The sequence below is a fragment of the Antedon bifida genome, chromosome 7, assembly GCF_963402885.1.
Source record: "Antedon bifida chromosome 7, ecAntBifi1.1, whole genome shotgun sequence".
In the NCBI taxonomy this organism is placed as follows: Eukaryota; Metazoa; Echinodermata; class Crinoidea; order Comatulida; family Antedonidae; genus Antedon; species Antedon bifida.
In genome coordinates, this window is record NC_136232.1 from 12697017 (window position 1) to 12724710 (window position 27694).

The window sequence follows — 27694 nt, forward strand, 5'->3', positions numbered from 1 at the left end:
CACTTCTAACAATCTCACTCCTTAAATTGATTCCTTGGCTTGGCGATATAACTACAAAATGGCAGTCAACGTTAGCATTGGAAGATTACTTCTTATATCGAAACATCCAAGAAGCAACCCCAAGGAATGTCAATCAAGCAACTGAACCAAGCAATAAAATTATCATCTACGACCACGTAATAATGTATGGCCGGCAGCAGTTCAATGTATGAGAAACCTCTATATATGAAAAAGAAAAACAAGCATTAGGAAATAAAATGGAAAGGTACAAAAGTTTAAGAATCAACCACTCTCACTCCTTGACTGTCTTAATGGAAACGAGGATGCTGACAAAATAAATGCATGGTATTGATTGATTAATATTTATAAAATATATAAAAACTAAGTATGTGAATTAGAAATTAGATATTCAAATGATAATAATATGTATAAACCCATTGTTTAATACCTACCACAAATAATTACCGATACATGCTCAAATAGATAAATGCTTATTGTATACATCAAGTTTCTGTTTATTAGGTCAAAGGTCAATAACTTTACTTCCGGTCATTTTCTAACAAAATGTTGCATTACAATAAATATAAATATGTATGGTCTCAGCAATTTGAGGCCATTTTTAAATTTCAATGACCATCTGTTTTTTAGATACAATGCAAGTCAAGGTCAAAGGTCAATAGTGCAGAAAAATAGCATTTCCTATTACATTTCGTCAAAATGTTCCATTACAATGAATATAAATATATACGCTCCGAGTATTTTGATTCCAATATCTTGTTGATAGACCAAAGGGATACGGAGATAGGGCCAATTGGGCGCCATTTTGATCTTGGGGCTGTTACCATGGTTACGGGATCGTGAAAATTTGTTACCTAGCATTTTTGGTATCCTATCACCATATTAAAGAAGTGAAATCTCACTTTGGGAATTAAAATCCTACGGAAATACACGAGGACCCTGGCTATAAAATGCATACATTATATACGTTTTTAATGGCGGCCATCTTGGAATTCAATATGGCTGCCATATGCTATTTTTATAAATTGTACCATTGGACTGATCTATCATAATATTGTAAGATTTATCACACAAATTACGTTCGTACGTGGTTTAAAATAGGAGCTACTATCAGTTTTGAGTAAAAAATGGGGGCCATTTTGAAATCCAAGATGGCGGCCAAAATATCGTCGGGAAAAATTGGCCCCCAGTTGCAATGAATTCTGCTAGTCCTAAGGATTCCAAAACTGCCAAAAACTCAACTTGAGCATTAAAATCTCACGGAACTGATTTTTGGAACATTAGGTTCCCCACTATATGTTCAGAATGAACACGGGACTCACCCCCTCCCTTCAGTTAAAATCCACAAACTGAAATAAATCGTGTAGGCTAACCACATTGGAGTATGCTACACCAAGCAGATACAATACTAATGGTGGTGAACATTCAGTGATCAATATGGCTGTAAACGTTTATTAAACATTATTTCTATAATTATGAGCTCAGCTACAATCACGAATTACAGATATAATGTTTCTGTTTGTAATCTGTGTAACAGAAATCATGACAAAACATTATTTTCTCCTAAAATGTCAAATACTGAATTTTGTTTTTAAAAACGTAAAAATAAAAACATTATAGTTAGGCCTAAATATAATTTTTTAAAAACGTGTTAATAGTAAAATAATTATCAGTCATATTGACATTTCAGACTACTCCACGTTTTTCATTCCTTGTGCCAGTATCGTCTGATGTGATTCCAACTATTAAAAGGTTCAACCAACAGGTATGAAACATCTATATCATAAATAATTATTATGTTGAGTTAATAATGTATCATTCATTTTACAGGTTAACACTTTGCGGTCAAATTATTATTTGTAAATATGCTGTAGGATCGACTATTGACAATCGAATACTGTATGAAAACTGTATTTCTTAAAATGTATGTTAATTACTTACCGTATTATTGATAAAATTTAATATAATTTAGTAGGCTATTAATTATGATTTCATACATGTTCGTAATTCGGGGGACCTGGAAATTACGATGCACAACGATAGAACCCTTCTTTTATTAGTACAAACTTTATATTCTGAGTAAAAGGTGATCAATTCTTTATTTTATAATTATACATTTTTAAACAAGAAATAATGCATTATTTACAATTTTTTTAACATTTCGTGAAACGTAAATATAGAAATAATAAATGAAATAAGAATATAAAGTGAAAGCCCGTAGCCTACAGTACAAAACAAAAATATAATTCGAAACTTAACTATAGTACTGTACATATTCCGTTAGGGGCGTTACTCGTTAGGGTCGTATAGTGACCCACATACCCAGCATTCAAGTAATTCAAACAACAATTCTATTTCCACAGCCGCCGACAAACGTACTCACTATCAAACAATTCATCATCTAAAAAGTAGTAGTCACATCATTTAGGCGGGTTATTTATATTTTAAAAAATATAACACAATTTTAATATGGCGATGATACATTGACGAATGTGTCTGATTGAGCCAAGACTGGGACTGCTGTTGTACAATACTTCATGCAGTACATGAATGTTATTTATTCAGTTTTGCATTTTAAAGAAAGAAGCACGTGAATTTATATCAGAAATATGCACAACAAAGTTGAATACTTGGATTTGGGTACAGGTGGGGCTACTGTCAGTTTTTACCTAATATTAACCAGATGGGTCGTGCCCACAGATGGTTCTGGAATACACAGTAATTTCAATGTAAAAAGAAAACTGGCGATTTCAAATGTACGTACCGCATGACTATACTACATGTCGTTTGAAGGAACGAATAAATAGACACGGTTTATGTAGTCAACTAAAATTAGTACCCTGAGAATTACTGGAGTCAAATTTAATCAAACCCAATGTGTGTTTTGTATGTAACATTAGGGTTGAGTGATGGGGAAGAGGATGGGTGAAAAGAGGAACACTTTTTAAATATATTCTTTTATCCACTCAATATTTGTTTTCATGTTTTATAAATAACATACCACTAAACACAGTAAAACATTTGCGAATTAATAATTTGTTGAAACTGTCACTGTCATAGTCGATTGAAATAGTAAAGTATATATAACATATAAAATACAATAGAAAAAGAAAAATATTACATACTGTAAAGGCAAAGGCTAAAACAACTATCAATCCCGTATAGCTAACTACAGTAGTGCAATACTATAATATCTAAAGGTATTAAGTTTATACCTCAAGGGCCCATACATTTACCTACTTGTATGAGAATTTGGAATGTTCCATTCATCGTCAATCATTACGTTTGAATAAACGTATATTAAACCAATTAAAATAGTATTCTTTTTAAAGAAATTGGTTTGTCTTCTTCTTGATTTGCTTAGCCGGCTTTCAGCTATCAAAAGTACCTATCGAAGAAGTCAACTTAATTAGTGAACAGGGTTACGTAAGGTGGTTAAATTCAGTACCGACTTTATATACCCCCGAGTAAACATTCTAAAAGTAACGCGCGATTTACCGAATTTTGCCCTTACGTAAATTTATATGAAGATACAGGATGTGATTCTTTATCTTAGTTTAAAACACATTAAACAACAGGAGCGTGTTAATAATACTACAGTACAATTCTAATTGAGCCTCTACCTGAGGCATACATTATAATTCTTTAATCTTATAAAGTGTTACACATTCAACAGGAGTGGGAGTGGTGTGTGTGATAAGAAATAAGCACAGTATTAAACAACGGTGGTGAAACTTACCCGACTGAACGTTGAATACTGATTTTTAGTCGCATGCGACGCGACTCTACAGCTCACTATTTCGGTCGGTTGGTTGGTCGGTTGGTCGGTAAACACTAACTTGAGGACGCGACTGCAGCCATGTATATGGCCTTGTTGAACTCGTCTCTCCTGCCGGCGGGGAAACAACAATTTACAAAAGAACATAATACCATGTGGAATTACGTGGGCTTGTTTACTTTATTTTTGTAAAATGCTTTTTATCAAAAAATTAAAACCGCTTTATCAACAAAATAAAATCTTTACAGGCCTACACATAGAGTGCTAATTATTAGGTCGTCATTCGTTCACTCATAATAAGATACATGGTTGTAACAATTGTATATACCTATGCTTGGTCCCACCAAAAACGTAACGCAAGGACGTAAGCGCAACACATGTAATTTGACAAATCACGAGCAATGGATTATTCGAACTTTCGCTAGTCATTGGTTAACTTACTTGCGTTGCGTTCCTGCATTCCTAACTAAAAAAAAACATTTTAAAAGCATTCTTTGTTTCTATTTTATTTGTTGTACAGTTGTTTTTCACAAAATGTATCAAGACTACGTTAGTTGGGTGTCACGAAACCTAAGACCACGAAAGCTAAGACCCCCTAAGACCTAAGATCACGAAAGCTAAGACCCAAGACCTAAGATTACAAATTCTAAGATATACTACAGCTTAAAAACAATACTTGTTTATCCATACATAATTTTAAACATAGTAGGTTTCATTTATTACCATAAATATAATTAAATACTCCCGCAAAACATAGATAAACATTATTTTCGCCCGTTGAGTAAATGTATATTTTTTCTTTACAACAAACAAACTTGACGGGTTGTTTGTTGGTATATATTTACTCTATTGTGTTGGTTCAGAGGATGTTTTTCTTTCGCACCTGCCTTTCTTGTATTTTGACTCCAAATTTGTTAATTAACTTTATCCAGAATACCACACTTTAAAATTAGGACTTATAAGTACTTTCAGAATGAGAAATACATAAAACACATAAAAACAAATAAATAAATCCTTTAAATTGATGATTTTACAGACGTGTTTCTTTGTATACTGTAACTCCTCCACATGCTCAATGTTTGTGTTTCTATGGAGCGCCAAAAGAGCAACAATAATACTACAAGTATAAAAACAGAAAGAAAACGAAACAAAAAAAACGTATTTTCATGATTTTTAAATTAAAATTTATTTTCGAGTATTTATTTCTTCGTACTAGCATGATTATACTATTATCATTACAATTTAAATTTTACATTGTTCCATCCACACTGTAGATGGACTCCACAGAGTTTTCAGCCCTCTATATAATTTTTGCTCTTTTGACGTTCCATAGAAACAAAAATATTGAACTGCTGTAGGCTAGTCATGCGAAATTCGCAAACAGTATGTGTGCGAGAAAAACGTCTGTAAAATCATCAATTTAAAAATGTATTTGTTACTTTTTATGTGATTCTTTTTCATAAAAGTGCTAATTATAAGGTGCGGTATTCAGATTAAATGTTGGAGTTAAAATGCAAGGCAGGTGCAAAAGATAAATATTTGTAATCTTAGGTCTTGGGTCTTAGCTTTCGTGATCTTAGGTTTCGTGACACCCTACGTTAGTTCGAACATTTTGCGCAAGCTTAGAAAAACATAAGAATGCGCATAATGACTCATGTTATGCGTTAAAACTGCGTATCGTGAAACGAGAGATCGCAATAACTAGCTACCAAACATTTCATTTTTAGGTCTATACAAAACAAAAGATCCAGTTTTATGAGTATTTAGCAAATCAAACAAACAATGCTGTCAAGGTATGTAGGGAATACATTTTCTTTTAACAAAATGGTTCTGAGGTTGCCATTAACTACAGTAATCGTTATTTAAACAAAAGTATTGATCGTTGTTTTTTCTTTTAATAATTTCATTTCTAATTTTCGAGGTTTTCGGTTAATGTTATTTACAGAAAAAACATGTTGGCATTATAAATTCGACAAACACAAGGTATTATAATAAGCATTCTGGACAATTTGTCAACGCCGGTAGCTACTTTAATGTAATAATTGAAGCTAGAGATATCAACAACAGTCATTCCATAAAAGGTGGTGCATTTTGGTATGCAACTATAAGAAATAAGTTTGTAAATGTAGCAGGCAAGATAACTGATTTTGATAACGGTACTTATGAGGCTAAGTTTTTTGCTGCACAGCCAGGTGAATATGATATTGAAATTATATTGGTACATCCGTCTGAAACAACTAAGTTTATTGAAAATGTACTTTGGCCGATGGAAGATAGAGTCGTTTGGGATGGTAAATTCACATCGAAGGACAATAAACGACTAGAAACAAAGCTATGTACATTCAAAGTGCAGTTTGAATACAATAATAAATGCGTTTATAATTTTTCACTGGCGATGGGCAAAACCGTATTTGCGTGTGATAAACCAAAGCAGAAAATGCTTACCTGTGATTCGTTGACGTCACTTAAATCAAAGACTACTCACATTGAAAAAACATTTTCTAATTTATTTGCTGAAAATGCCGCTCTCTTTGACAAGTAAGTGTATATATCATATATAAATATATCTCCATTTAGATAGCACATAAATGACTTGGAAAATTTGATTCCTGTTCCGACCGGTAACTTAGATGTTTTTTAAAGTGTGTAATTCCAGGATGAGATGAGATATTTAAATGTATTGTTATTTTCTGAATTGTATTGTACATTGTCTACTAGGTTATCAAGTCAAGTTAAGATAATCTATACATGCAGAGAAAACGTTAATAGTATTTTTTTTTTCGTTTAAAAATGCTAATTTTGTGGTAAGGTAAACCGCCTTTCAAAACAGGATTCCCACAAAATCAATATATCCGTCCCACATTTGAACAACCAGGCGTTGTATGAAATGCATAAATATTGTTTCTGTAGGTCTGTAACTTACGTTAGGATTTTAAATGGTCCTCTGAAAATAACAGTCAACAACACAGGTAAACTTTTTCTACTTTCTATTTATTCATAGGTTGTATTTTTTCATAGGCCAGGCTGTAGCTTTCAAGACATGAGAAAATACGGTACACTTGGACATCAGAAATGAAAAGAAATATTACTAAATAATTGATTCTGTAGGGAACAATGGCTTTAAACCACTTAAATCACCGGGCGGTTAGAATGTATATATATATTAGGACAGCTGCATATCAAGCAGAAGGTCCGTGTTCGAGTCTCGGTTGGTCATTCTCACAGATTTCCTCTCATCTTATCGTTTCAAATTAATTAATTTTCAATATATCACCGGTCGGTATAGAATTAATGTTTTTTGCCTGTTGTGTTTATATATAATATATAAAAAGTATCTCTTCGGAGATCCTGCTTCGTGAATAAAATACTGAAAGATGAGGGCGTATCAATTTGATCTCTGGTGCGCGTGCGTACAATTGAGGAACTAGTGCTGTTCCGCCGTATCACGCCGAGAATGTTTTTTTTTTTTTTTTATCTTTTGTGGTAAACTACCACCTTTATTCAACAATTACAGAATCTCATATATATATTTACATTATTTCCTGCATATTTTTTTTGTTATGTTATCTATTACAAAATATATTGCATGTTTAATGAAAAAAGTTGTTTAGTTATGAAACGTTTGTTAACTTATTTATCATAATTGTGTATCTTTCAGTTTATATATTTGTATTTGATTTGCCCTTTAGGGAAATGCTTAACAAGTGGTGTAGTATACCAGGCCACTGTCACAAGAAATGGCACTAACAAAATTGAAACATATGTTGGACTGACAGAAAATACATTTAAGTGTAGATACAATGGGCATACAAGCTCATTCTGTAATGAAAAGTATAAAAATAGTACAGCGCTTAGCTAACATGTTTGGAAACTAAAGATGACAACATTAAATATAATATTAAATGGCGAGTATTAGCCAAATGTAAGCCTTATTCCAATAAAAGTGAACGCTGCAAACTATGTCTGCAAGAGAAATATTTCATTATATATAAGCCTGATATTTGCTCTCTTAATCAAAGAAAACGAATTATTTAGCACATGCAGACACAGAAGAAAATTCTTATTGAGATATAAAGGTTACTAATTAAAGACACCTATTGATAAATAGAACGGTTGAATATACAACTATTGTTTTGTTGCTTGCATATATTAACTATAAACAGTCTCTTACTGATCATTGTACTTCTAATTACTTTACTCAGAGCCTAACACTTGAAGATTGAGGAGGTATTTTATCTCTCTCATGAAACAGTTTGTAGTGTTAATAAATATGTTGAATTATTAACCTGAGTCTTGATTTTTTTCATTCATATTTGTATATTATATATAATATCAACACATTCACACGTATATATATAGAAATACATATACTATATATATCAAACATATATATACATACACGTACCCATACAATATATACACATAGGCCTATGCATAAAATTAACATTAAAACTAAGAACGATAAAAAATATACACAAATATAATACATCAGACCTATATACACGGGCATAAAAAATCCTATAAAAACTGTCAAGTAATAAAATGGAAATGTATATACACAAATTAAAAGTATAATATACGTATACATACAGACAATATATTTTATTTCCATTAAAGTTTACTGAAAAAATTCTGACAGTTTTTCTTTGACGTTAGCCCATTTTTTTCTAGCATTGATAATGTTACATGCGTATTCATTCTTAATTAAATTAAAAAGTTCTATTCTGTATAGGTTCCATATCGTTCTTTGTACATTTTCGTTTTTCAACGTTATTTTATATGTTATACATGATTTATATATTGAAAAACAAAAAACAGAAATTAATTCATTGATGAGTTTGCTATTTGTATTTCCAGTGACTATATTAGTCCAACTTGAAAAGTTGTGTTGTGTTTCGTTAACAGGAAAACACTTAACAATCATTGAATTGAACTTTCTCCAGGCTGGCTGAATTGTATTACATGTATAAAGCATATGTTTTTCGTTTTCTACTTCTATTTTACATTTTTGGCATATATCACTATCAGCTAATTTCCATAGTTTTAATTTTTTCCTACATGCTATAATTCTGTGTAACAATTTAAAGTTGAATTGAGCAACTTTTACAATATGTTTGGTGTTTAAAACTTTATTACACCATATTGCGTGCCAATTTAAATCGACACCAAATTCCTGTTCCCATTTCACTTGTGATTTTGGGATAGAGACTTTACTATTAATAAGATATCTATAAAACGTAGATGATTTATTTTGTTTATAAAATGTAAGCATGTCAAAGGTTTTATCTATTTCATTTTCAACATTCGGTGTTTTAACAATTGTTTTCCATTGATGCGGTATGGCATTGATAACAGCAAAGTATTCAATCAACCCGTTTTCTTTGTTACTTAGCATTGGAATCAACCTTTGATATGTTATTAGTTCATTATCAACAATTAAATCATTTATTGTTTTGATACCAGAATTTAACCAGGAGCAGAAGTACATTGATTTGCCATCTAGTGTTACATACTTGTTTTCCCATAATTGTTGAGATTTAATTTCGTTTACAGTGTGTGGTTCTGTAGTGAATATGTTATTTAGAATCACAACAGCTTTTAATAATTGTTGATAGAACACTGGCATATCTTTTAAAATTGTATGATTTTCAGTATTAATTTTACTAATCTTAAGTGTACATTCTATTGGGTACATATAATGTCTAGGGATAAATTTCCATTTCCCTGGATCTGGGCTTAGCAAACGCTTGACCCAGCTCAGTTTTAGAGACTTCACTAATGCATTAAAATCAACCATGTTGAGACCTCCGTCTTCGTTTTTATTAATAAGTGTTGTTCTTTTAATCTTTTCTCTATTTCCGCTCCATAAAAAATTATAAATTTCCTTTTCAACAATAGGAAAGATATATGTTGGTACATTTATTACACTAGCATTGTAAATGAGCTTAGATATAGCTAGAGTTTTAATTATTATTATTTTTCCAAAAAAAGATAAGTGTCTTGTTTTCCATAGCTGTAAAGTTTTTTTCAAATTAACAATTTTATCGTCCCAATTCTTTTTTTCACACAACTTTTCGTTGTAACCAACGTAAATTCCTAAGAATTTAATTGGTTCTTTTGTCCATAAAATATTATATGGAGAGGAATCAAGAAATCTGCTTGATCCAATCCAAATGCCATTTGTTTTTTTTATATTTAATTTCAAGCCTGATATATCACAGAATTTTGTAATTTCATCAAAAAAATATTTTAAGCTATGTCCATCACGCGTGAAAATTACAGTATCATCTGCTAATTGGGCAATTTTAACAATTTTATCTGCAGCATTTTCTGTACTTGGTAGTGTGATGCCTTTGCAGAGTGGATTCGCTCTTATATTTATTGACATAATTTCGGCAACTAAGATAAATAATAAGGCAGACAGTGGACACCCTTGTCTAACTCCGCAATTCATTTTGAAGCTCTCAGAGACCCAACCATTGTTTATCACTTTACATTGTGTATCAGTATAAATTAAGTTAATCCATTTTATGAACGATTTGCCGAAGCCAAATTTCTCGAGTGTTTTAAGCAATAACTTTCTGTCTATGGAATCAAAAGCCTTAGCAAAATCAAGAAAGATCATTGCACCAGGTATATTTTTATCTTTTGTAAAATTTAGTAAGTCGTCTACTAGTCTAATATTTTCTCCGCCGACCCTTCCTTTTATATATGCTTTTTGGTCATTGCTTATTATCAAACCAATAACGTCGTGCATTCGGTTAGAAAGGGCGTGCGCCATAATTTTATAATCTACGTTAAGTAGAGTAATTGGCCTCCAATTTTCTAAATTTTCTCTCTCACCTGATTTGAATATTAGATTTACTATTCCTACTCGCTGTGAGCAGGATAATTTATTTTGATTGTAACTATAATTTAAAGAATTGCGTAAAATGTGTTTAATTTCATTCCAGAAGGTTCTATAAAATTCGACGCTTAATCCATCCGATCCTGGACTTTTGTTTAGATGCATTTTCTCAACAGCGTTCGTGAGTTCTTTTTCTAGAATAATTCCATCACATTTTGCAGAATCACATTGTGAAAGTGTGTTCACATTTGTATTTTCTAGGTAATCTTTTATATTTTCTATTTGTATCTGTTTGTCTTCATATAACTGTTCATAGAAAAGAACATGTTCTTTTAAAATTTCTTCTTTATCAGAGGTATATTTACCATTTTTCTTCTTTATAACAGTAATATGTTTTCTTTTTGCATTGTTTTTTTCTAACCGCAAAAAAAATTTGGTGTTTTTTTCTCCGTTCTCAAACCATTCTATTCTGGATCTTATCTTGGCACCTTGTGCTTCAATTTGGTATATTTCCTCGAGATCTTTTGATTTTGATCTAAGTTCTTTATCTATGCCTTCATCATAACTGCTATCTAATTGATTAGTTAGTATTTTGACTTCTTTGGTCAATATTTCTTTTTGAATGTTTGAATGTTCAATATATCACCGGTCGGTATAGAATTAATGTTTTTTGCCTGTTGTGTTTATATATAATATATAAAAAGTATCTCTTCGGAGATCCTGCTTCGTGAATAAAATACTGAAAGATGAGGGCGTATCAATTTGATCTCTGGTGCGCGTGCGTACAATTGAGGAACTAGTGCTGTTCCGCCGTATCACGCCGAGAATGTTAAAGAGTCACTATCCAATCGAGTTTGAACAATACCATGAAAGCCCCAGTGGTCTAATTGTTGGGACAGCTGCATATCAAGCAGACGGTCCGAGTTCGAGTCTCGGTTTTCTCATTCTCACAGATTTCCTCATCTCTATCGTTTCAAATTACTTAAATTTCAGTATATCACCGGGCGGTTTAGAATTAATGTTCTTTGCCTAATGTGTTTATATATAATTATATACTGATGAAGGGCTAGTGTTGCCCGAAAGCTCTGCTCACCGGGCGGTTTAAAATTAATGTTCTTTGCCTAATGTGTTTATATATAATTATATACTGATGAAGGGCTAGTGTTGCCCGAAAGCTCTGCTAACTTTTCTGGATGTTTTACTTTATCGTTTTGATTTAGCTTTTCCCTTTTTTTTTGTATCTCCATTGAGATCCAGCCACTGATACCCACAGCATTGTCATTTTTTCAGTAATTTGCCTTTGGATTTATATAATTATATACATATATACTCACATGGCAATCCTTCGCTTCTAGGTGAGGGGCCCAGTTATTGTTATAACAGAATAAATTTGAAAAATTGAAAATAATACCGTACGAGAATCGGATGATTTTGAGGTTAGGTGATATTTGTTATTTTACAGAAACTTCTGATAACCTGACACATCGTCTGCTGATACCGGAATGTAAAGCGGATTTACCAACAACCCTAAGTGATGGTTTTTGGGTGAAAGACACTTGGACGTCTCTACGATGTAAGTCGAAGCAGTGGACAATGGCGGAAATAAAGCAGTGTGTGAAAGGAAAACAATTCTACTTTTTTGGAGATTCGACGACAAGACAATGGAATGCGGGTTTACTATATCTTTTAGGTCTCAGTAAAAGCAAAAAGACAAAAGATCTTAACGCTAAGATAACGTATCATTCAAGTGACGTAGTCAATTTGACATTTACTTTCCATCCATATACAATAGGAGGTCATGCTTGCCCTTACCGCATTGGTAGATGGGAATATGAGATCATAGATAACCTCGACTCTAGCACTTGTAATTACATTATTATGATTAGTCCATGGGCCCATTATACACAGTGGGTAAAAGAACGGTATATAGAGAGACTTTACCTCTTGCGTCAAACAGTGTTGAGATTACGGAAGCGTTGTCCTAATACTATTTTGGTTGTCAAAACCCCCAAACCTCGAAATCATGACACTCGCACTTCTCTTCTATATACCGGCGATAGACTAATTTACGATATACGTAGCTTGTTTCTCGATATATTTAAAGATTTTGGCATTCATATTATTGACGTATGGGATATGAATTTGGCGTATCCATCTCCAAATACAGTTCACATGCCGATGAAAGTTATTTATCAGGAGCTTTATCTGTTTCTTTCTCATGTTTGTAAAGTATAATAGTGTTTAATCAAATGGATTGTAGAGTATAGAATTTGTTTTATTCTATAATTCGGGTGCGCCTAATTGTTAGTCACATTTTGTTAATAATCGTCGCATTTGTAATAACCCGTCGCAATTCGTAAAACAGAAATGTATGTCTCTTAGAAACACTGTATTAGGCATTATTATTATTATTGTTACTGTTAGTGCTACTGTTACTGTTATTGAATGTTTGTCAGAAACACCCGTTACAAAAACCACCAGGATAATGACCACCCATAAATGGACTGTATTGTACAAGAGAATAGTGAGGTGTCACTCTTCCCTGTTTTTACCAATCTCTACAATAGACTGAGATTCCTGCTACTTCATATTATACACCTTTGGACTATACAGTACTTTTAGTTCATGTAGGCCTATTTTGAAAAACAAATTCACTGTAACATCATTTTACAGTAGGCCATGTATATCTTCTTGGCTTATTTCGTTGATTTCCGATTTGACTGGACTACAGTTATTATATGAATGATTTTTTTTAATGAATGTTTTTTTTTTAATTTTCATTTTTGTAAGGTAATTATAGTATTTAATCAAAACAGAAAGGAAGGTAAAAATGAGAAAGATGTTTAACTTTTACCACACGGAAATTCGTACTGCAAGGCAGCCGATAATGTGTCTTAAGCGCATGTTTATTAGGTCAAAGGTCAATAACCTAATTTTGGTAGTCTTGTATGCTAATCAAGTGAAATCAAGTGAAATTTCACTTTTTGCATAAAAATCGTACGGAATTACACGAGGACGCTGACTCTATTCTTTAACGTTTTCATAACATGTTTACTGTATGTTGACATAAAGTTTGCGGGATACCATGTATGTAAAGAAGAAGAAGACTAAGAACTGTCGAGTTTCTCGACGTTTAATCAATATACTTTGATCGCCCTCAGGAGTGAGAATGCAAAATGTCCAGGAAAGTGGGAATTTGGAATAGGATTAGTATATTGGTGTGAAACATAACAAGGCCATATACATGGCTGCAGTCGCGTGCTCAAGTTAGTGTTTACCGACCAACCGACCAGCCGACGGACCATCCGACCGACATAGTGAATTGTCTCGTTGCACGCGACTAAAAAAATAGCAAGGTTTACGGTGGGAGGAATTGAAACTAGCTATAGAAGAGCATTGTTTCTCATGAATACTAAAATACTAAAAAACAATAGCATTATCCCGAAGCTGAGTGTAGACTAGCCAAAACAAAAACCATGTGTCTAGACAGGGTTGTGAAATGTAAACATGGTTTACTGTCGATTAAACTTTTTGTTGAATAAGATAGTCAAATATCATGATTATTGTACTTAATAATTGTACTTGGTCGGTTGGTCGATTGTACTTACTCCGGGAATACAATTTCTAATCTTTTATTTGTAATATTGTCTTATGAGAGGTAGAAATTCGTGATTGGCAAAATGAATGTGAATGCCCAATGCAAGAGCAAGGCTGTCAAACTTTGCCCAGCTAGGTAATTGGTAGTATTATCAAATTACAAAATAGTAAAGGATAGGTCATTTTGTGTGGACCACCTTTACATGACTTTGAATGAAATACAAACAAAACATAGAAATTAATAGCTATTCTTATACAATTTTTATCATTATAATAATGGCCTTTTTTCATAAAATCATTTTTACAAGAAAATTGAATCTGGCCAAATTTTTAAATAGCAAAAATTATAGTAGCTAGGAAACTAGTTTGTTTTCTATTCAATTTGACCCAGCTCATAAAATACATCGCGAGAGAAAACCAAGTATATTGTACAACCAGACAAAACACAATGATATTATTAATTATTTGTGATAATTGTCCAGAATAACAAATGTTGAAATGACAGGAAATGTTTATAAAAGGCTACTGAGAAGAAATGAATACCATTTGAGCAAAGGTAGAATGCTCATCCTAGTCAGGATTAGCCTAGCCAAGTTAAGCCTAGCCTAGCCAATGCCAGTGCATGTTTATCATCAGCAGTTGTAGAGGTATCATTATACCAAACAGGATATGCCATGAAGCTCTTGAATATTAATGAGCTCTATAGAAATTCCCTAACCACTGAAAAAAGTTTTTAACCCTGAAACAGGACAAATTATCAAAGTATTCATTTTTTTTAAAATCAGGTTTTATATTAGTAAATTTTACTTTGAGAATTTATTTTCCCTTCATCAACATTAGTTGACAAGGTGATACAATGTTAGAAATTTTATTATTGGCCCCCACCTTTAAATGATCCATTTAACTATTTACCAGTGGAATTAATTAATGTCATAGCTTTGGTTTTGTCTATATTAACAGTCAATTTCCATTTATTACACTAAGTAGCTAACGAGAGATGTTTGTAGTCCCGTAGTAGATTCTGACATGATGACAAGGTCATCTGCATATAAAAGACAGGATAATTTCTCGTTATTGATGGTTATTTGATCAGGCGAGTTTGATCAAGTACCAGGTAAATCATAAAAGAATAAACTAAACAATAAGGGGCTGAGATTACACACAACCACCGACTTGAATGGATTTGTAATTTTGCCACTTCATTTAATGGACAAATTTGTAAAAAGGCGTAAGCAAATTTGTACGTCACTGGTTAAGACATTTCCCCGAGTTTAGAATGTTATTGAAAAATATAACGAGAAGAGAGGTCACGCCAAGTTTTAGGATTGCAATAAGAATTCCGTCAGACTCAGATTTACCGTTCTCAAAACAGTTACCAACTATGGTAACAACTAGTTCTGTTGACCAACAAATGGGTGTAATAACCAATAACCTGAAGTTCCTGGCAACAGGTGTCAAGTCTGTCTTGAATTATAAACATACTAAACAACTGAATATTGGACAATGGAATGCGAGGTCCTTGACAAACAAATGCACGGCTGTGGCCGACTTTGTAGTGGATCATGACCTGGATATCTGTGCGTTAACTGAAACCTGGATGAAGGGCGACGATGCAGATCAAGTTGTCTCAGAAATCCTGACGTCAATACTTAATGGTTTTACAAAGTTAATACATAAACCTCGTAAGACCAAGAGAGGTGGCGGGATTAGCTGTATCGCGAAAGGGTCTCTTTCACCAAAACGTGTTCGTGACGAAAAGTTCAAGTCATTTGAATGTTTGAGCATCACCACCAGCACTGGTTCCGACTCTCTCCGTATTGTGATTGTGTACCGGTCACCGTCGTCATCAGTTCAACAGCATATATTGGCGTCAACCCATAAACATGGCCATACTTTTGATTTGGTGATAACACGGACTGATGATCCCACTGTCCTATCGACGAAGATACAGCATGGAGTACCATCTGACCATGCACTGATTATCTGTACCATATCTATGCCACGGCCTTCTCCTGTCCGGAGGGTGATTGCCAGTCGTCATCTCAAGAGACTCGATATTGACCTATTCGTAACTGATGTTCCAGAAATGCTCGAACACATGCTGGATTCAGAATCACTATACTCTCCTGAAATGTACAACGATTCTCTAACCATGTTGTTGGACAAGTTCGCCCCTGTACAAAATCATACCATTACTGTTCGTCCAAATACCAAGTGGTACAACGAGGAACTCCACAAGTCTAAGCAACTGAAACGCAAGTTGGAGAGACAATGGAAAAAATCTGGCTTAGAAGTTGACCATCAGGTTTTCCTGACACAGTGTGGTATCTACTATCAGTCACTTCTACTAGTAAAGACAGAATACTATCGCCACATGGTAGCTGAATCTGGATCGAATGAGTTGTTTTCTCTAATCAGAAACAACTTGGGGGCCTGATGATTTTAACAGATACTATGTTGACAAGATCACTATGATTCGTCTGGAGTTGGATGCCGCAACAGATGAAGATGACCTTTTACTTCTGACTAGTGTCTGCAGTGATCAGACATTAGAAGCTTGGACTTGCATGACAACAGAAGAAGTCAAGAAGATTGTTGCCGAGTCGCCTTGCAAATCAAGCTCGCTTGATCCGTTACCGGCTTGGCTTTTTAAGGAATGTAGCGATGCTCTTTGTCCAGTCATTACTACAATAATTGATACCTCTCTTGAGTCAGCAACAGTACCACCGATATTTAAGTATGCTGTTGTTACACCGCTACTGAAAAGCTCCAACCTTGATCCAAATGTACTGGGAAACTACAGACCCCTCTCAAATCTCTCGTATATTTCAAAAATCTTGGAGCGCGTCATCAACCATCAACTTCAGGCTCACCTGAACAGTAACTCACTCTATGATGAGAGGCAATCTGCCTATCGTAGGTTCCATTCAACAGAGACTGCAATGGTACGGGTCTACAACGACATAAACTTATGCATTGACAGTGGAAACTCTATAGGTCTTGTGTTATTAGACCTAAGCGCCGCCTTTGATACTGTGGACCACCAGCTTCTTTTTCAGAGGCTAGAGGGAAGATATGGTATCACTGGTGCGGCTTTAAAATGGATTAAATCATACCTTCATCAACGCCAGCAAAGTGTATCTGTGTCGGGAACTTCATCATCTCCAGTGATGCTCTCATGTGGTGTACCTCAAGGCTCGGTCCTCGGACCAGTACTTTTTAATCTGTATACCGGTCCGTTAGGAGATATCATCAAACATCATAAACTACAGTATGCTACGTATGCAGACGACACTCAGATTTATGTATCCATGCAGCATGATTCGCTCACAAGAGTTGAGAACTGCTTGCGGGACATCAAAACATGGATGAAAGAGAACAAGCTTAAGCTCAATGATAGCAAGACTGATTTCATCACTTTTTCATCTAAAACTCGACCACTACCACCACATCCTGTTAACATCACAATGGGAGAGGTTTCTGTCACTTCTTCCCAGACGGTAAAGAATCTTTGTGTACAATTGGATTGTCACTTGACAATGGATGCTCACCTGAAAACCCTTGCTCGATCGGCATCTGCTTCCATTAGATACATTGACCGACTGTGAAAGTACCTCGATCAACATAGCACAGAGAAACTTGTGCATGCGTTTGTCGGATCCAGGCTTGACTACTGTAATGCGCTTTTCATTGGTCTTCCGAATAACCGAGTGAAAATTCTGCAGCGTCTACAAAATACTGCTGCCCGAACAACAAGGACACGTAAATTTGACAACATCTCCCTAGTATTTGCAGATCTTCACTGGTTACCAGTACAGCGGATACAGTACAAGGTGTTTATCCTGGCCTACAAAGCTCAGCACAATTTGGTGCCTGGCTACCTATCTGAGCTTGTGCAGAGTTACCAGCCCACTAGATCTCTTAGGTCTGGTTCCCAATGCATACTTGTGGTTCCAAGGACAAGGACATCTACCTACGGTCAGAGAGCCTTTGCAGTGGCAGCGCCAACTTTGTGGAACTCCCTACCTATCACAATCAGACAGTGCACTTCACTTTACTCATTTAAGACTCAACTCAAGACTTTCCTTTTCCAACAAGCTTTTCATTAATTTAACATTTCCTGCTTTTATTTTTGATGTAAAGCGCATTGAGAGCCTGCTGATATGCGCTATATAAGAAAAGACTATTATTATTATTAAAGAGTTTCGTTGAATTTTCAAATTAATGCCGTCACCTAAATGTAATAGGTTATTTAGTAAATTTAAAAAAAAGGATTCACTAAATCGGGCATATAAACTACCGTCGTCTCTCCATCTTTTTAATGATGAATGTGACCATCTAAGGAAGATTTCAAAGCGCCTGAAATACTCATAACAACAACAATATAGAACTTTAAACCAACAGAAAGCAATAACAACACTGCGAACATTGAAACAGATGATAAAAACTAAAATACCAGTCAGAATCATCCTGCCATTCAAAGACCAGACTCAGTCGAGCGACAGCTATGCCAACTAAGTAAGAAGATCAACAAAATCATTGTCCCTGTAGTAGAAAAGTGAATGATAACATTAAGAAAATAGAAAGAAACCCAACTTATAAAATACAACAAATCAAATTCAACAAACATTTATTTCATCAAATGCCATACAAATAATACAGAGCATAAAATGAGGACCATCCTAGAAGTAGTTGTCTCAGTTGTTAAATAAAAACAATATTACTTTAAAGTAAAAGATATTTCTTTAATTCTTAGGAAGCTTTTTCCACTGGCCGCCAGTTTGTACAAACAAGATGTTTTTAGAAAGCTTGCAGGATTGGCCGCAGGCTCCGGGAACAATATGGTCTTTTAGATTGACTGAGTGAGTGAACGTGCACACGACGGTCACGTTCACATAGGCCGTAGTCGACTGTTACTCGTCGACATTTACGTTGACGTGTGTTGCGTCGCACTTTGTAATAATTGTCGCACTTTGTAATACCTGTCGCACTTTGTAACAAAGTTGTCGCACTTTGTAATAAAAGTTGTCGCACTTTGTAATAACCGACCTGTCGCACTTTGTAATAAACGGAGCTGTCGCACTTTGTAACACATGCTTGTCACACTTTGTAATAACTTTTTTTTCAGGATTTTACAACTATATCAATGGATTATTTTTTTTCTTTAGTAAATCTGATAATACAATGAAGGCCATAGTCAAATACAAGTGACGCGAAACACACAACAACACTTGATTTGGTTTACTACGTAAATATTAAACCAACGATTTACATAAACATAACCCTGTAATACAAGTAGTACTGCGCGCAACATATAACAAAAGTTGATTTGAACAACAGTGGCATATATAACCAAAGCGTTAAATGCGCACTGTAACCAATAGTGCTGAATGAAGACAAAGAGTTAAATGTGCACTGTAACCAATAGTGCCGAATGAAGACAAGGAGTTAAATGTGCACTGTAACCAATAGTGCTGAATGAAGTCAAAGAGTTAAATGTGCACTGTAACCAATAGTGCTGAATGAAGTCAAAGAGTTAAATGCGCACTGTAACCAATAGTGCTGAATGAAGACAAAGAGTTAAATGTGCACTGTAACCAATAGTGCTGAATGGAGTCAAAGAGTTAAATGTGCACTGTAACCAATAGTGCTGAATGAAGACAAAGAGTTAAATGTGCACTGTAACCAATAGTGCTGAATGAAGTCAAAGAGTTAAATGCGCACTGTAACCAATAGTGCTGAATGAAGTAAAAGAGTTAAATGTGCACTGTAACCAATAGTGCTGAATGAAGACAAAGAGTTAAATGCGCATTGTAACCAATAGTGCTGAATGAAGTCAAAGAGTTAAATGCGCACTGTAACCAATAGTGCTGGATGAAGCCAAAGATTTAAATGCGCACTGTAACAAAATATGTGCAAAGTGCACACGAGCCAGATGTCCACACTGGACCTCCAATTTTAAGCCCTTTCGAAATATTTTGTTCTACCACCAGAACAATGGTCGAGGAGTGTCTTGAACCTGTGTTGATTGTACACAGCTATGCGGCGCCCCTGCCTTAACCGCTTGATCGCCTGGTAACTTGTATATACTTGTATATATTATATAAATCCAAAGGCAAATTACTGAAAAAAATGACAATGCTGTGGGTATCAGTGGCTGGATCTCAATGGAGATACAAAAAAAGCGAAAAGCTAAATCAAAACGATAAAGTAAACAGGCAGAAAAGTTAGCAGAGCTTTCTGGCAACACTAGCCCTTCATCAGTGCAAGTGAGGGAATTTGGATAAAGTCATATTATATATGTATATACTTATTACTTATAATTATAATAATATCGTGCACGTGCGCAACATACAAGAACACTTGTTTTCTACGTACACAATAGTAAACAACATACACCTTCAATACGTGTAGTAACATGTATTATCGGATTTACTAAAGAAAAAAAAAACCCATTGATATAGTTGTAAAACATGTCACATTTACGTTTTAAGGCAATTTGCCTTTTTATTAAAATGCCTCGTTATAGTCATCCTAAAAAAAGTTATTACAAAGTGTGACAAGCATGTGTTACAAAGTGCGACAGCTCCGTTTATTACAAAGTGTGACAGACGGTTATTACAAAGTGCGACAGGTCGGTTATTACAAAGTGCGACAACTTTCTTTGTCTTTGCGAGTTTTGTCGTTCCATTTGACATCGTGGTCTATTGCAATAACTCTGAAATTTGCAATCGAGTGACCAGCTGAATTAAAATGTTCGGCTACAGGTTGATCAAGCTTTAATGTTTTGATAGCTGATCTGTGTTGTGTCATTCTCATAAGGAGAGTGTTTTTTTGTTTTCCCGACGTACTGTTTACCACCACAAATATTGCAGTATATGAGATAAATGACGTTTTTGTAAAGTTCTTGTAAATGAGCTTTAGTAGGCGTTTTGCCTGGAATTTGTTTGTAATTTAAAATACAAGCGTCGGCTCCTTCTTCGTGAGGGATATTAATATACAATGATGAAACATCTAATGTAGCCAGAACAGAATTATTAGGTAAATTTTGAATTAGGTTAATTTTGCGGATAAAGTCCGTGGAGTCCTGAATGTATGAAGGGAGATCAGTCACATAGGGTCTAAGTACATCATCCACATATTCAGAAATTTTCTCTGTAACAGTGCCATTGCCCGTAATAATGGGTCTACCAGGATTGCCTGCTTTGTGGATTTTAGGTCGGAAATAAAATCTGCCTGGAACTGGATTGACCTGTGCCAAATGAGGTCCAATCTTAGGATCGATGGAGTGTTTTTTTACCATCACAGAAACAGATTTGGCCACCTTATCCGCAATTTCCGGGGTGGAATCCGTTGTAAGTTTACGATAATGGAGAGGAGTGTTTAGCTGTCTTAAGGACATCATAAAATTTGATGTCCATAGCAACAGTGGCAGAACCTTTATCAGCGGGTTTAATGATGATATCATTACGCTGACGCAATTTGGCAATGGTCTGCCTCTCTTGTTTTGAGAGATTGTCACGTTTATCTGGACTCGGGACGTAGTTTTGTACATCCTCCTCAATAGCCTGAATAAATGTTTCTAAAGCTGGACAACGATTTTTAGGTGGATTCCAGGAACTTTTTGGTTTAAATTTGTTAGCGTTGCTTTCGTTTTGCGTGGTGCTGCTGTCTGAATCAGAAAAATGTTCACGTAATCGTAATTTTCTGGAGAAAGACTCCATATTCAAAAATAGTTGTTGTGGGCCGACCTGCCTTGGTTTTGGGCAGAATTTAAGTTTTTTCTCTCCTTCGGAAAGTCGACAATTAATTTCAACAACTGAATAAGAGGTGTTGCTCCGATTCTTGTTATAAGTCCGAACGAACCTTCTTAGGCCATAAGCAGTAAATTCTAACGTTTCATCTCGTTCCGATGTCATGGATCTACAATTTCTTTACATATTTAGAATAATAATTTTATAAATAACAACATATCAAAAGTTCTCCATAATCGTGTTAGACAATTTTGAGAAATTACTGTTTTATTTTGGTACTTTATTTTAATATACACCGCGTGAGTGATTTGGTCGGGCCGAACGTTACACGTTCAAATTATCCGCAACGTCTTAAAAACTGTACCACGTGATCGTATTTCACCAATCATGCTCTGGTTACAGATGAGAGAATCCCCAAAACTCACACACGGCAACGTCACACGTGGACAAAAATATTCAATCAGTAACTAGACGTGGAAGAAAATTTGATTTCCCCACCGAACAAATGCTACTGTAAACGAAGAAATGATGCATCTTATGATCATCCTATTGTATTGAAATAGTCTCCTGCTCATATAGGATTTTTAGAATGTTACCACTTAAACCAGTGTGCTATATTAATATTCGTACAGAAAGGCTAGCCTTAGCTAGCTACGTCTTTAGGCTCTACCCTAAAGGCTTAAGGTAGCACACTAGCCTAGGTCTGGAGGTGTATACTAGGCTACTCTCAAGATGGCATAGGCTAGGTAGGCCCAGCAACAGCACAGTACAGTTAGGCCTGCTACTAAACTATAACTAAATGGGCTATTATTAAGTTAAAACGGCGACAAACGGAATACAAAGACACAGGTGAGGATAGCATAATTTTAGTACATTTTGAGCAAACACAATAAATACACATTAAAATTCGCCAGTGTAGCGTAGCAAAAAGCTATACAAAACAACCTTATTGCTACACATTTTGAAAATTGTGTAGCAAAAAATTCAATACAAAACTATGTTTCTCGACTTAAAAATCAGTTTGATTAGCCATATTGCTAAACAAAATTTTTAAATGAAAATTTTCCCTGAAGCAGGCTTTCCCTATATACTGTACCTAGGCTATCCTATTTAGTATTATGCATTCATTCATCCTCGGACCAGGCCTAGTATTCATACATCAGCCCGGTATTATTTTTATTTATAAATGTTTCATTTTAATTTAAAATAATATATTTCATTTCAACTGTATCTTTTCAATTCAATTTATCTTCAATTTATGTCTAGGTTTTCTAGTGGAACAAAAATGCTTAATTAACATGTTCACTGATTCTGGTAAGTTTTGGATTCTTTTTTAATGTAGAGATGAGAAATGCCAAATGATTTATGTTTTGTTGTAATTATGTACAATAGTAGTAAAATTAGTAATGAAAGTTAAAAATAGTAATGAATGCAATAAATAGCTGAAAAACATACTTTAAAAATGTTTTATATACCAGGTTGCATTGTCAATAAACACTATATAGTAATGGAAAGTGTATGGTAGAGTAAGTAAAGTTGAGAATGTTTCAACATTTCTGTGTATGGTTTACCACAAATCTGAACTAATTTTTAAATATAAAACCAAAAAGATTCATTGTAATTTAATAATATTCAGCTTAACTAAAATATTAAGTAATCAATATAAATTAGATAATCTATTCTTGTTCTTATTTGTTACAGAAATGATACCAGCTTCAAAACAATTGTCGTCATCTTGAATTTTTTATAAACTTCACAACCATCAACTAGCTGAATGTAAAATACTTACTGCAAATGTTGCTGAATCTCTGTTGATCACATTTTATTTCAACAGCACAATATTTAATTGTACCTACCTACCATGTAGTATGTACATACTGTATATGAAGGATATTCCACATTAAGTAATTATTACTACATAGTTAAAGTATATTTGCTATTTCCATTGTACACTGGCCATGCCGCACCTGAAATTGACAACTTTTCTAATTGACTACTAGTTATGCTGGTACAACGTATCTAGAGAAGAGTAGGATTATTATACACTGTAGGCCTATATTGGGCAACATGTAGGGTTGTGAAAAAACACAAATCCAAGAGAAACACAAAAAAAAAAATAAATGAAAATACATGTACCATGAGGTATATTTACACAAGGTATTTGTTGTATATTGTGTGTATATATGTCCAGTTCATATCATTATCAACAATAATAATTCTCTCCACAAGAGTTACATTCATGTTATCAATATAACAACAGCAAAAATGGGATGGCAGGCCTACTTATCGGGTGTTTCACAGAAAAAGGGGGTTGTTTTTATGGAAGCTCCTGGCCTAAATTGGCACTAAAAACTCCCAAAAAAATGCAATATTTAAGTTACAATAAATAAGTTATTGCATAATCATTTATTTTTTGTGTTGAAAATGTACTCGGGTGTCACTAACCTACTAGCATATCCATTGCATGAATATAAATATTATTATGGCAAGTCACTTTCTAAGAAATCATGTAGGCTTAACTTACGTACTCAAAACAAATACAACATCAAAATTATCTATAAAATTAGCAAATTCTCAGCTGGTGCAGCGCATCTTCCTATATAAAAAAAATCATCAAGCTGGTTTGAAATGGTTGTTTATCAACCCTCTCATGTAGTTGAACAGAAAAGGGATAGTATTTATGCAGGCGCCTTTTACGGTTTGAGTCGAGTTCACACAATATTGGTACTAAAAACAAAAAAAGTGCAATGTAAGTTACAATCATATTATTGCATAATAATTTCTTTTGCGTTGAAACCTCACTTGTGTGTCACTAACTCACTAGGATACCCATTGCATGAATATAAATACATAGTGAGAGTTGATTATCAAGATATAACTGCTCAAAAAACGACTAAAAAATATTAAAATTATCTATAAAATTGGCCAAATCTCAGTTTTTGCATCTTCATAAATAAAAACTTCCTGAAGCTGACAAGTTAAAACTTTAAATGTTGGTTAACAACCCTCTCAAATAGTTGGGAAAAAAATATAAATAGGGTATATCAATTAGTTACGAAGATATTGTGTCTTAAAAATCTTGAAAAGTGCATTTACAACTAAATAATTGTAATTTTTCAGTTTTCCTCACATACAAAATACTTAGTTTTTAAAATTTAAAATTTTGGATAAGTGTTCACAATATACTGGACTACTCACAGAGAAAAGACAATTGCATTTGGACAAATACTTTTAAAGATATTGGCCAATAAAAGTACCTCCAGACCACAAAAAGTGCCTTTTTTGCAGTAGTGGGGTACCTTTGAGAGGCCATTGCTCAAAAGTGTACAGGTATTTCATGGAGAACTTTTGATATAGTATGGGTAACATATTCATTTCACAATATCAACTTTCAAAATGTAGATCCAAGAGGTGGGAACGAAATCCATGTTCTAGGAATCTTTTGAGCCTGCTTATGGCCTATCTGCAGGGTTTCCTAAAAGCCCTGAAATCATCCGAAGGTAGAGTCACTTGTGTTGAAATGACCAAGTCTGCAGGTAGACCAAATTTTGTTGTTGATTGCTTACGGCAATCATTGGCGATAATCCTGAGTTTGTTTTGAAACTCGGATGCAGGAAGTTCTCTTTTCAACTTCTTAGTTCTAGAGTGAATTTCAACGTCAAACTCAGTGAGGATTTTGCGGCAATTGCCAATTTGGATCTCATTGAGTTCACAAGCATTTTTGTAACGGACAGCGTTCCAACGAGAACGCATGCCATCATCTGCAAATCGAATACCAGATGTGACATAAAATTGAAGTCCTTTAGGGGCCAAATGTTTAGAACGATGTAAAAGAAATAGTCCTCAGTTGTACGCACGCGCAACAGAGATCAAATTGATACGCCCTCATCTTTCAGTATTTTTATTCACGAGGCGGGATCTCCGAAGAGATACTTTTATATATATAAACACAGCAGGCAACGCACATTAATTCTCAACCGCCTGGTGATATACTGAAATTTAATTAATTAATTTGAAACGATAAAGATGAGGAAATCTGTGAGAATGAGAAAAAGTCGCCCCAACCGAGATTCGAACTCGGACCGTCTGCTTGATATGCAATTTCCCTAACCATTAGACCACTGGGGCTTTCATGGTATTGTTCAAACTCGATTGGATAGCGACTCTTTAACATTCTCTGCGTGGTACGGCGGAACAGCACTAGTCCTCAGTTGTACGCACGCGCAACAGAGATCAAATTGATACGCCCTCATCTTTCAGTATTTTTATTCACGAGGCGGGATCAATATATATATATATATAAATAAAATAACAGCAGAAAACTTGGTTACTTCATTGTTTTAATCGCTACAAATCTACACTCATCAGGCGAAATATCGCCTGATGAGTGCGGCCAGCTAGATGCTGGTCATACGAAACAGATTTGTAGCGATTAAAACAATGAAGTAACCAAGTTTTCTGCTGTTATTTTATTTATTTATGCTCTACCTTGGTATCGAGCACTCTATCCTAACGGTCTGATACTTTCAACCTGAATATATATATATATCCAATCTGCAGACAGTACTGTTTCGATCTTATTAGATCTCGTCAGTGCAGCTCAGGTTTGGAAATAAAATGTACCGCAGAACTGGCACAATATCACGTGATTGCGGGGCGCCCTCGCAATCATCTTTTGACAGCGTGAGCATCTCATCCTCTTCACCTCACGCTGTCAACAGATTACCACGCCAGTTTTTGGCTAAGTAAAATAATTTTTACTTTTACATTTTACCAGTCCCTTTTATCCTCATACACTGATAGGATTTGTGTCATCACACAATATACTTTGACTGAAATTTATCTCACACCTTATCTTACCCCCATTTTTCGAATTTTCGTACTTTGTTGTAATTATGTTGTCTGGGTGTGTCCTAGGCCACTCATTCGTTTCCGGTTTGAGCGACAGCCTCGCTTTCCATCACGGCTTGGGTAATTCTTCCGGCTCCATACTTGGTCCACACCGACCTTTGTCTGACTTCCGAATCAGCCATCACTACGATAATACTGTTCTTTGGGGTGTGCCCGGCCTAAAGATAAACGACCTAACTAATTTTGTAAATCGATTGGCAACATTCAAGCTATATATCTTGATAATCGACCTCGGATCGAATGACCTCGTTGATTCGGATGCTTGGTCGGCGGCAAACTATCTCTTCGAAATTCTTTTGACCTATATTTTTCCCGTCTGGACACCAATTCGGACTACTCTCTGCTCACAGACGTTCCGATTATCTCACACTGGCCACCTCCCTTGTTTAACGAGCGCATTCACGATTTCAACGGTTTCCTACGCGAGTTCTGCCGCAAAACTCATGGCCTTCACTACCATACCCATCCCGGCTCTGTGGTTAAATGATGGTCTCCATCCCAACTCCACAAATGGACGAAAAAGATATAAGGCGTCCCTAAGGTCTGCTTTAATGCACGGAGCCTCTTATGCTAACTCATGCCATTAAATAACAACAATATCATTATCTGTTATTTTCCCTACTGCAGTCACTGTGGACAAACCGGAACCGGATTTTGGAGAAAAAATAAATAAATACATAATTAAAACGAATAAACAAAACAAAAACCTCTCATCAAGGTTAGTATAAGCTGCCAGGCAATACATTGTTGACACCATTCATGCTTAATCGAAACTATTTAACCATTGTA

At 34.7% G+C, this 27694-nt stretch overlaps 1 protein-coding gene across 1 annotated transcript; it reads left to right on the forward strand.

Moving 5' to 3' along the window:
- Positions 1 to 1455: 1455 nt before the first annotated feature.
- On the forward strand, positions 1456 to 12923 carry LOC144848235 (NXPE family member 4-like). Its single transcript, XM_078704950.1, has 7 exons — positions 1456 to 1461; positions 1709 to 1783; positions 5524 to 5589; positions 5742 to 6334; positions 6707 to 6765; positions 7486 to 7638; positions 12106 to 12923. The coding sequence occupies exons 1-7, from the start codon at positions 1456 to 1458 to the stop codon at positions 12876 to 12878; spliced, it is 1725 nt and encodes a 574-aa protein (XP_078561076.1). The 3' UTR covers positions 12879 to 12923.
- The last annotated feature ends 14771 nt before the right edge of the window (positions 12924 to 27694 follow it).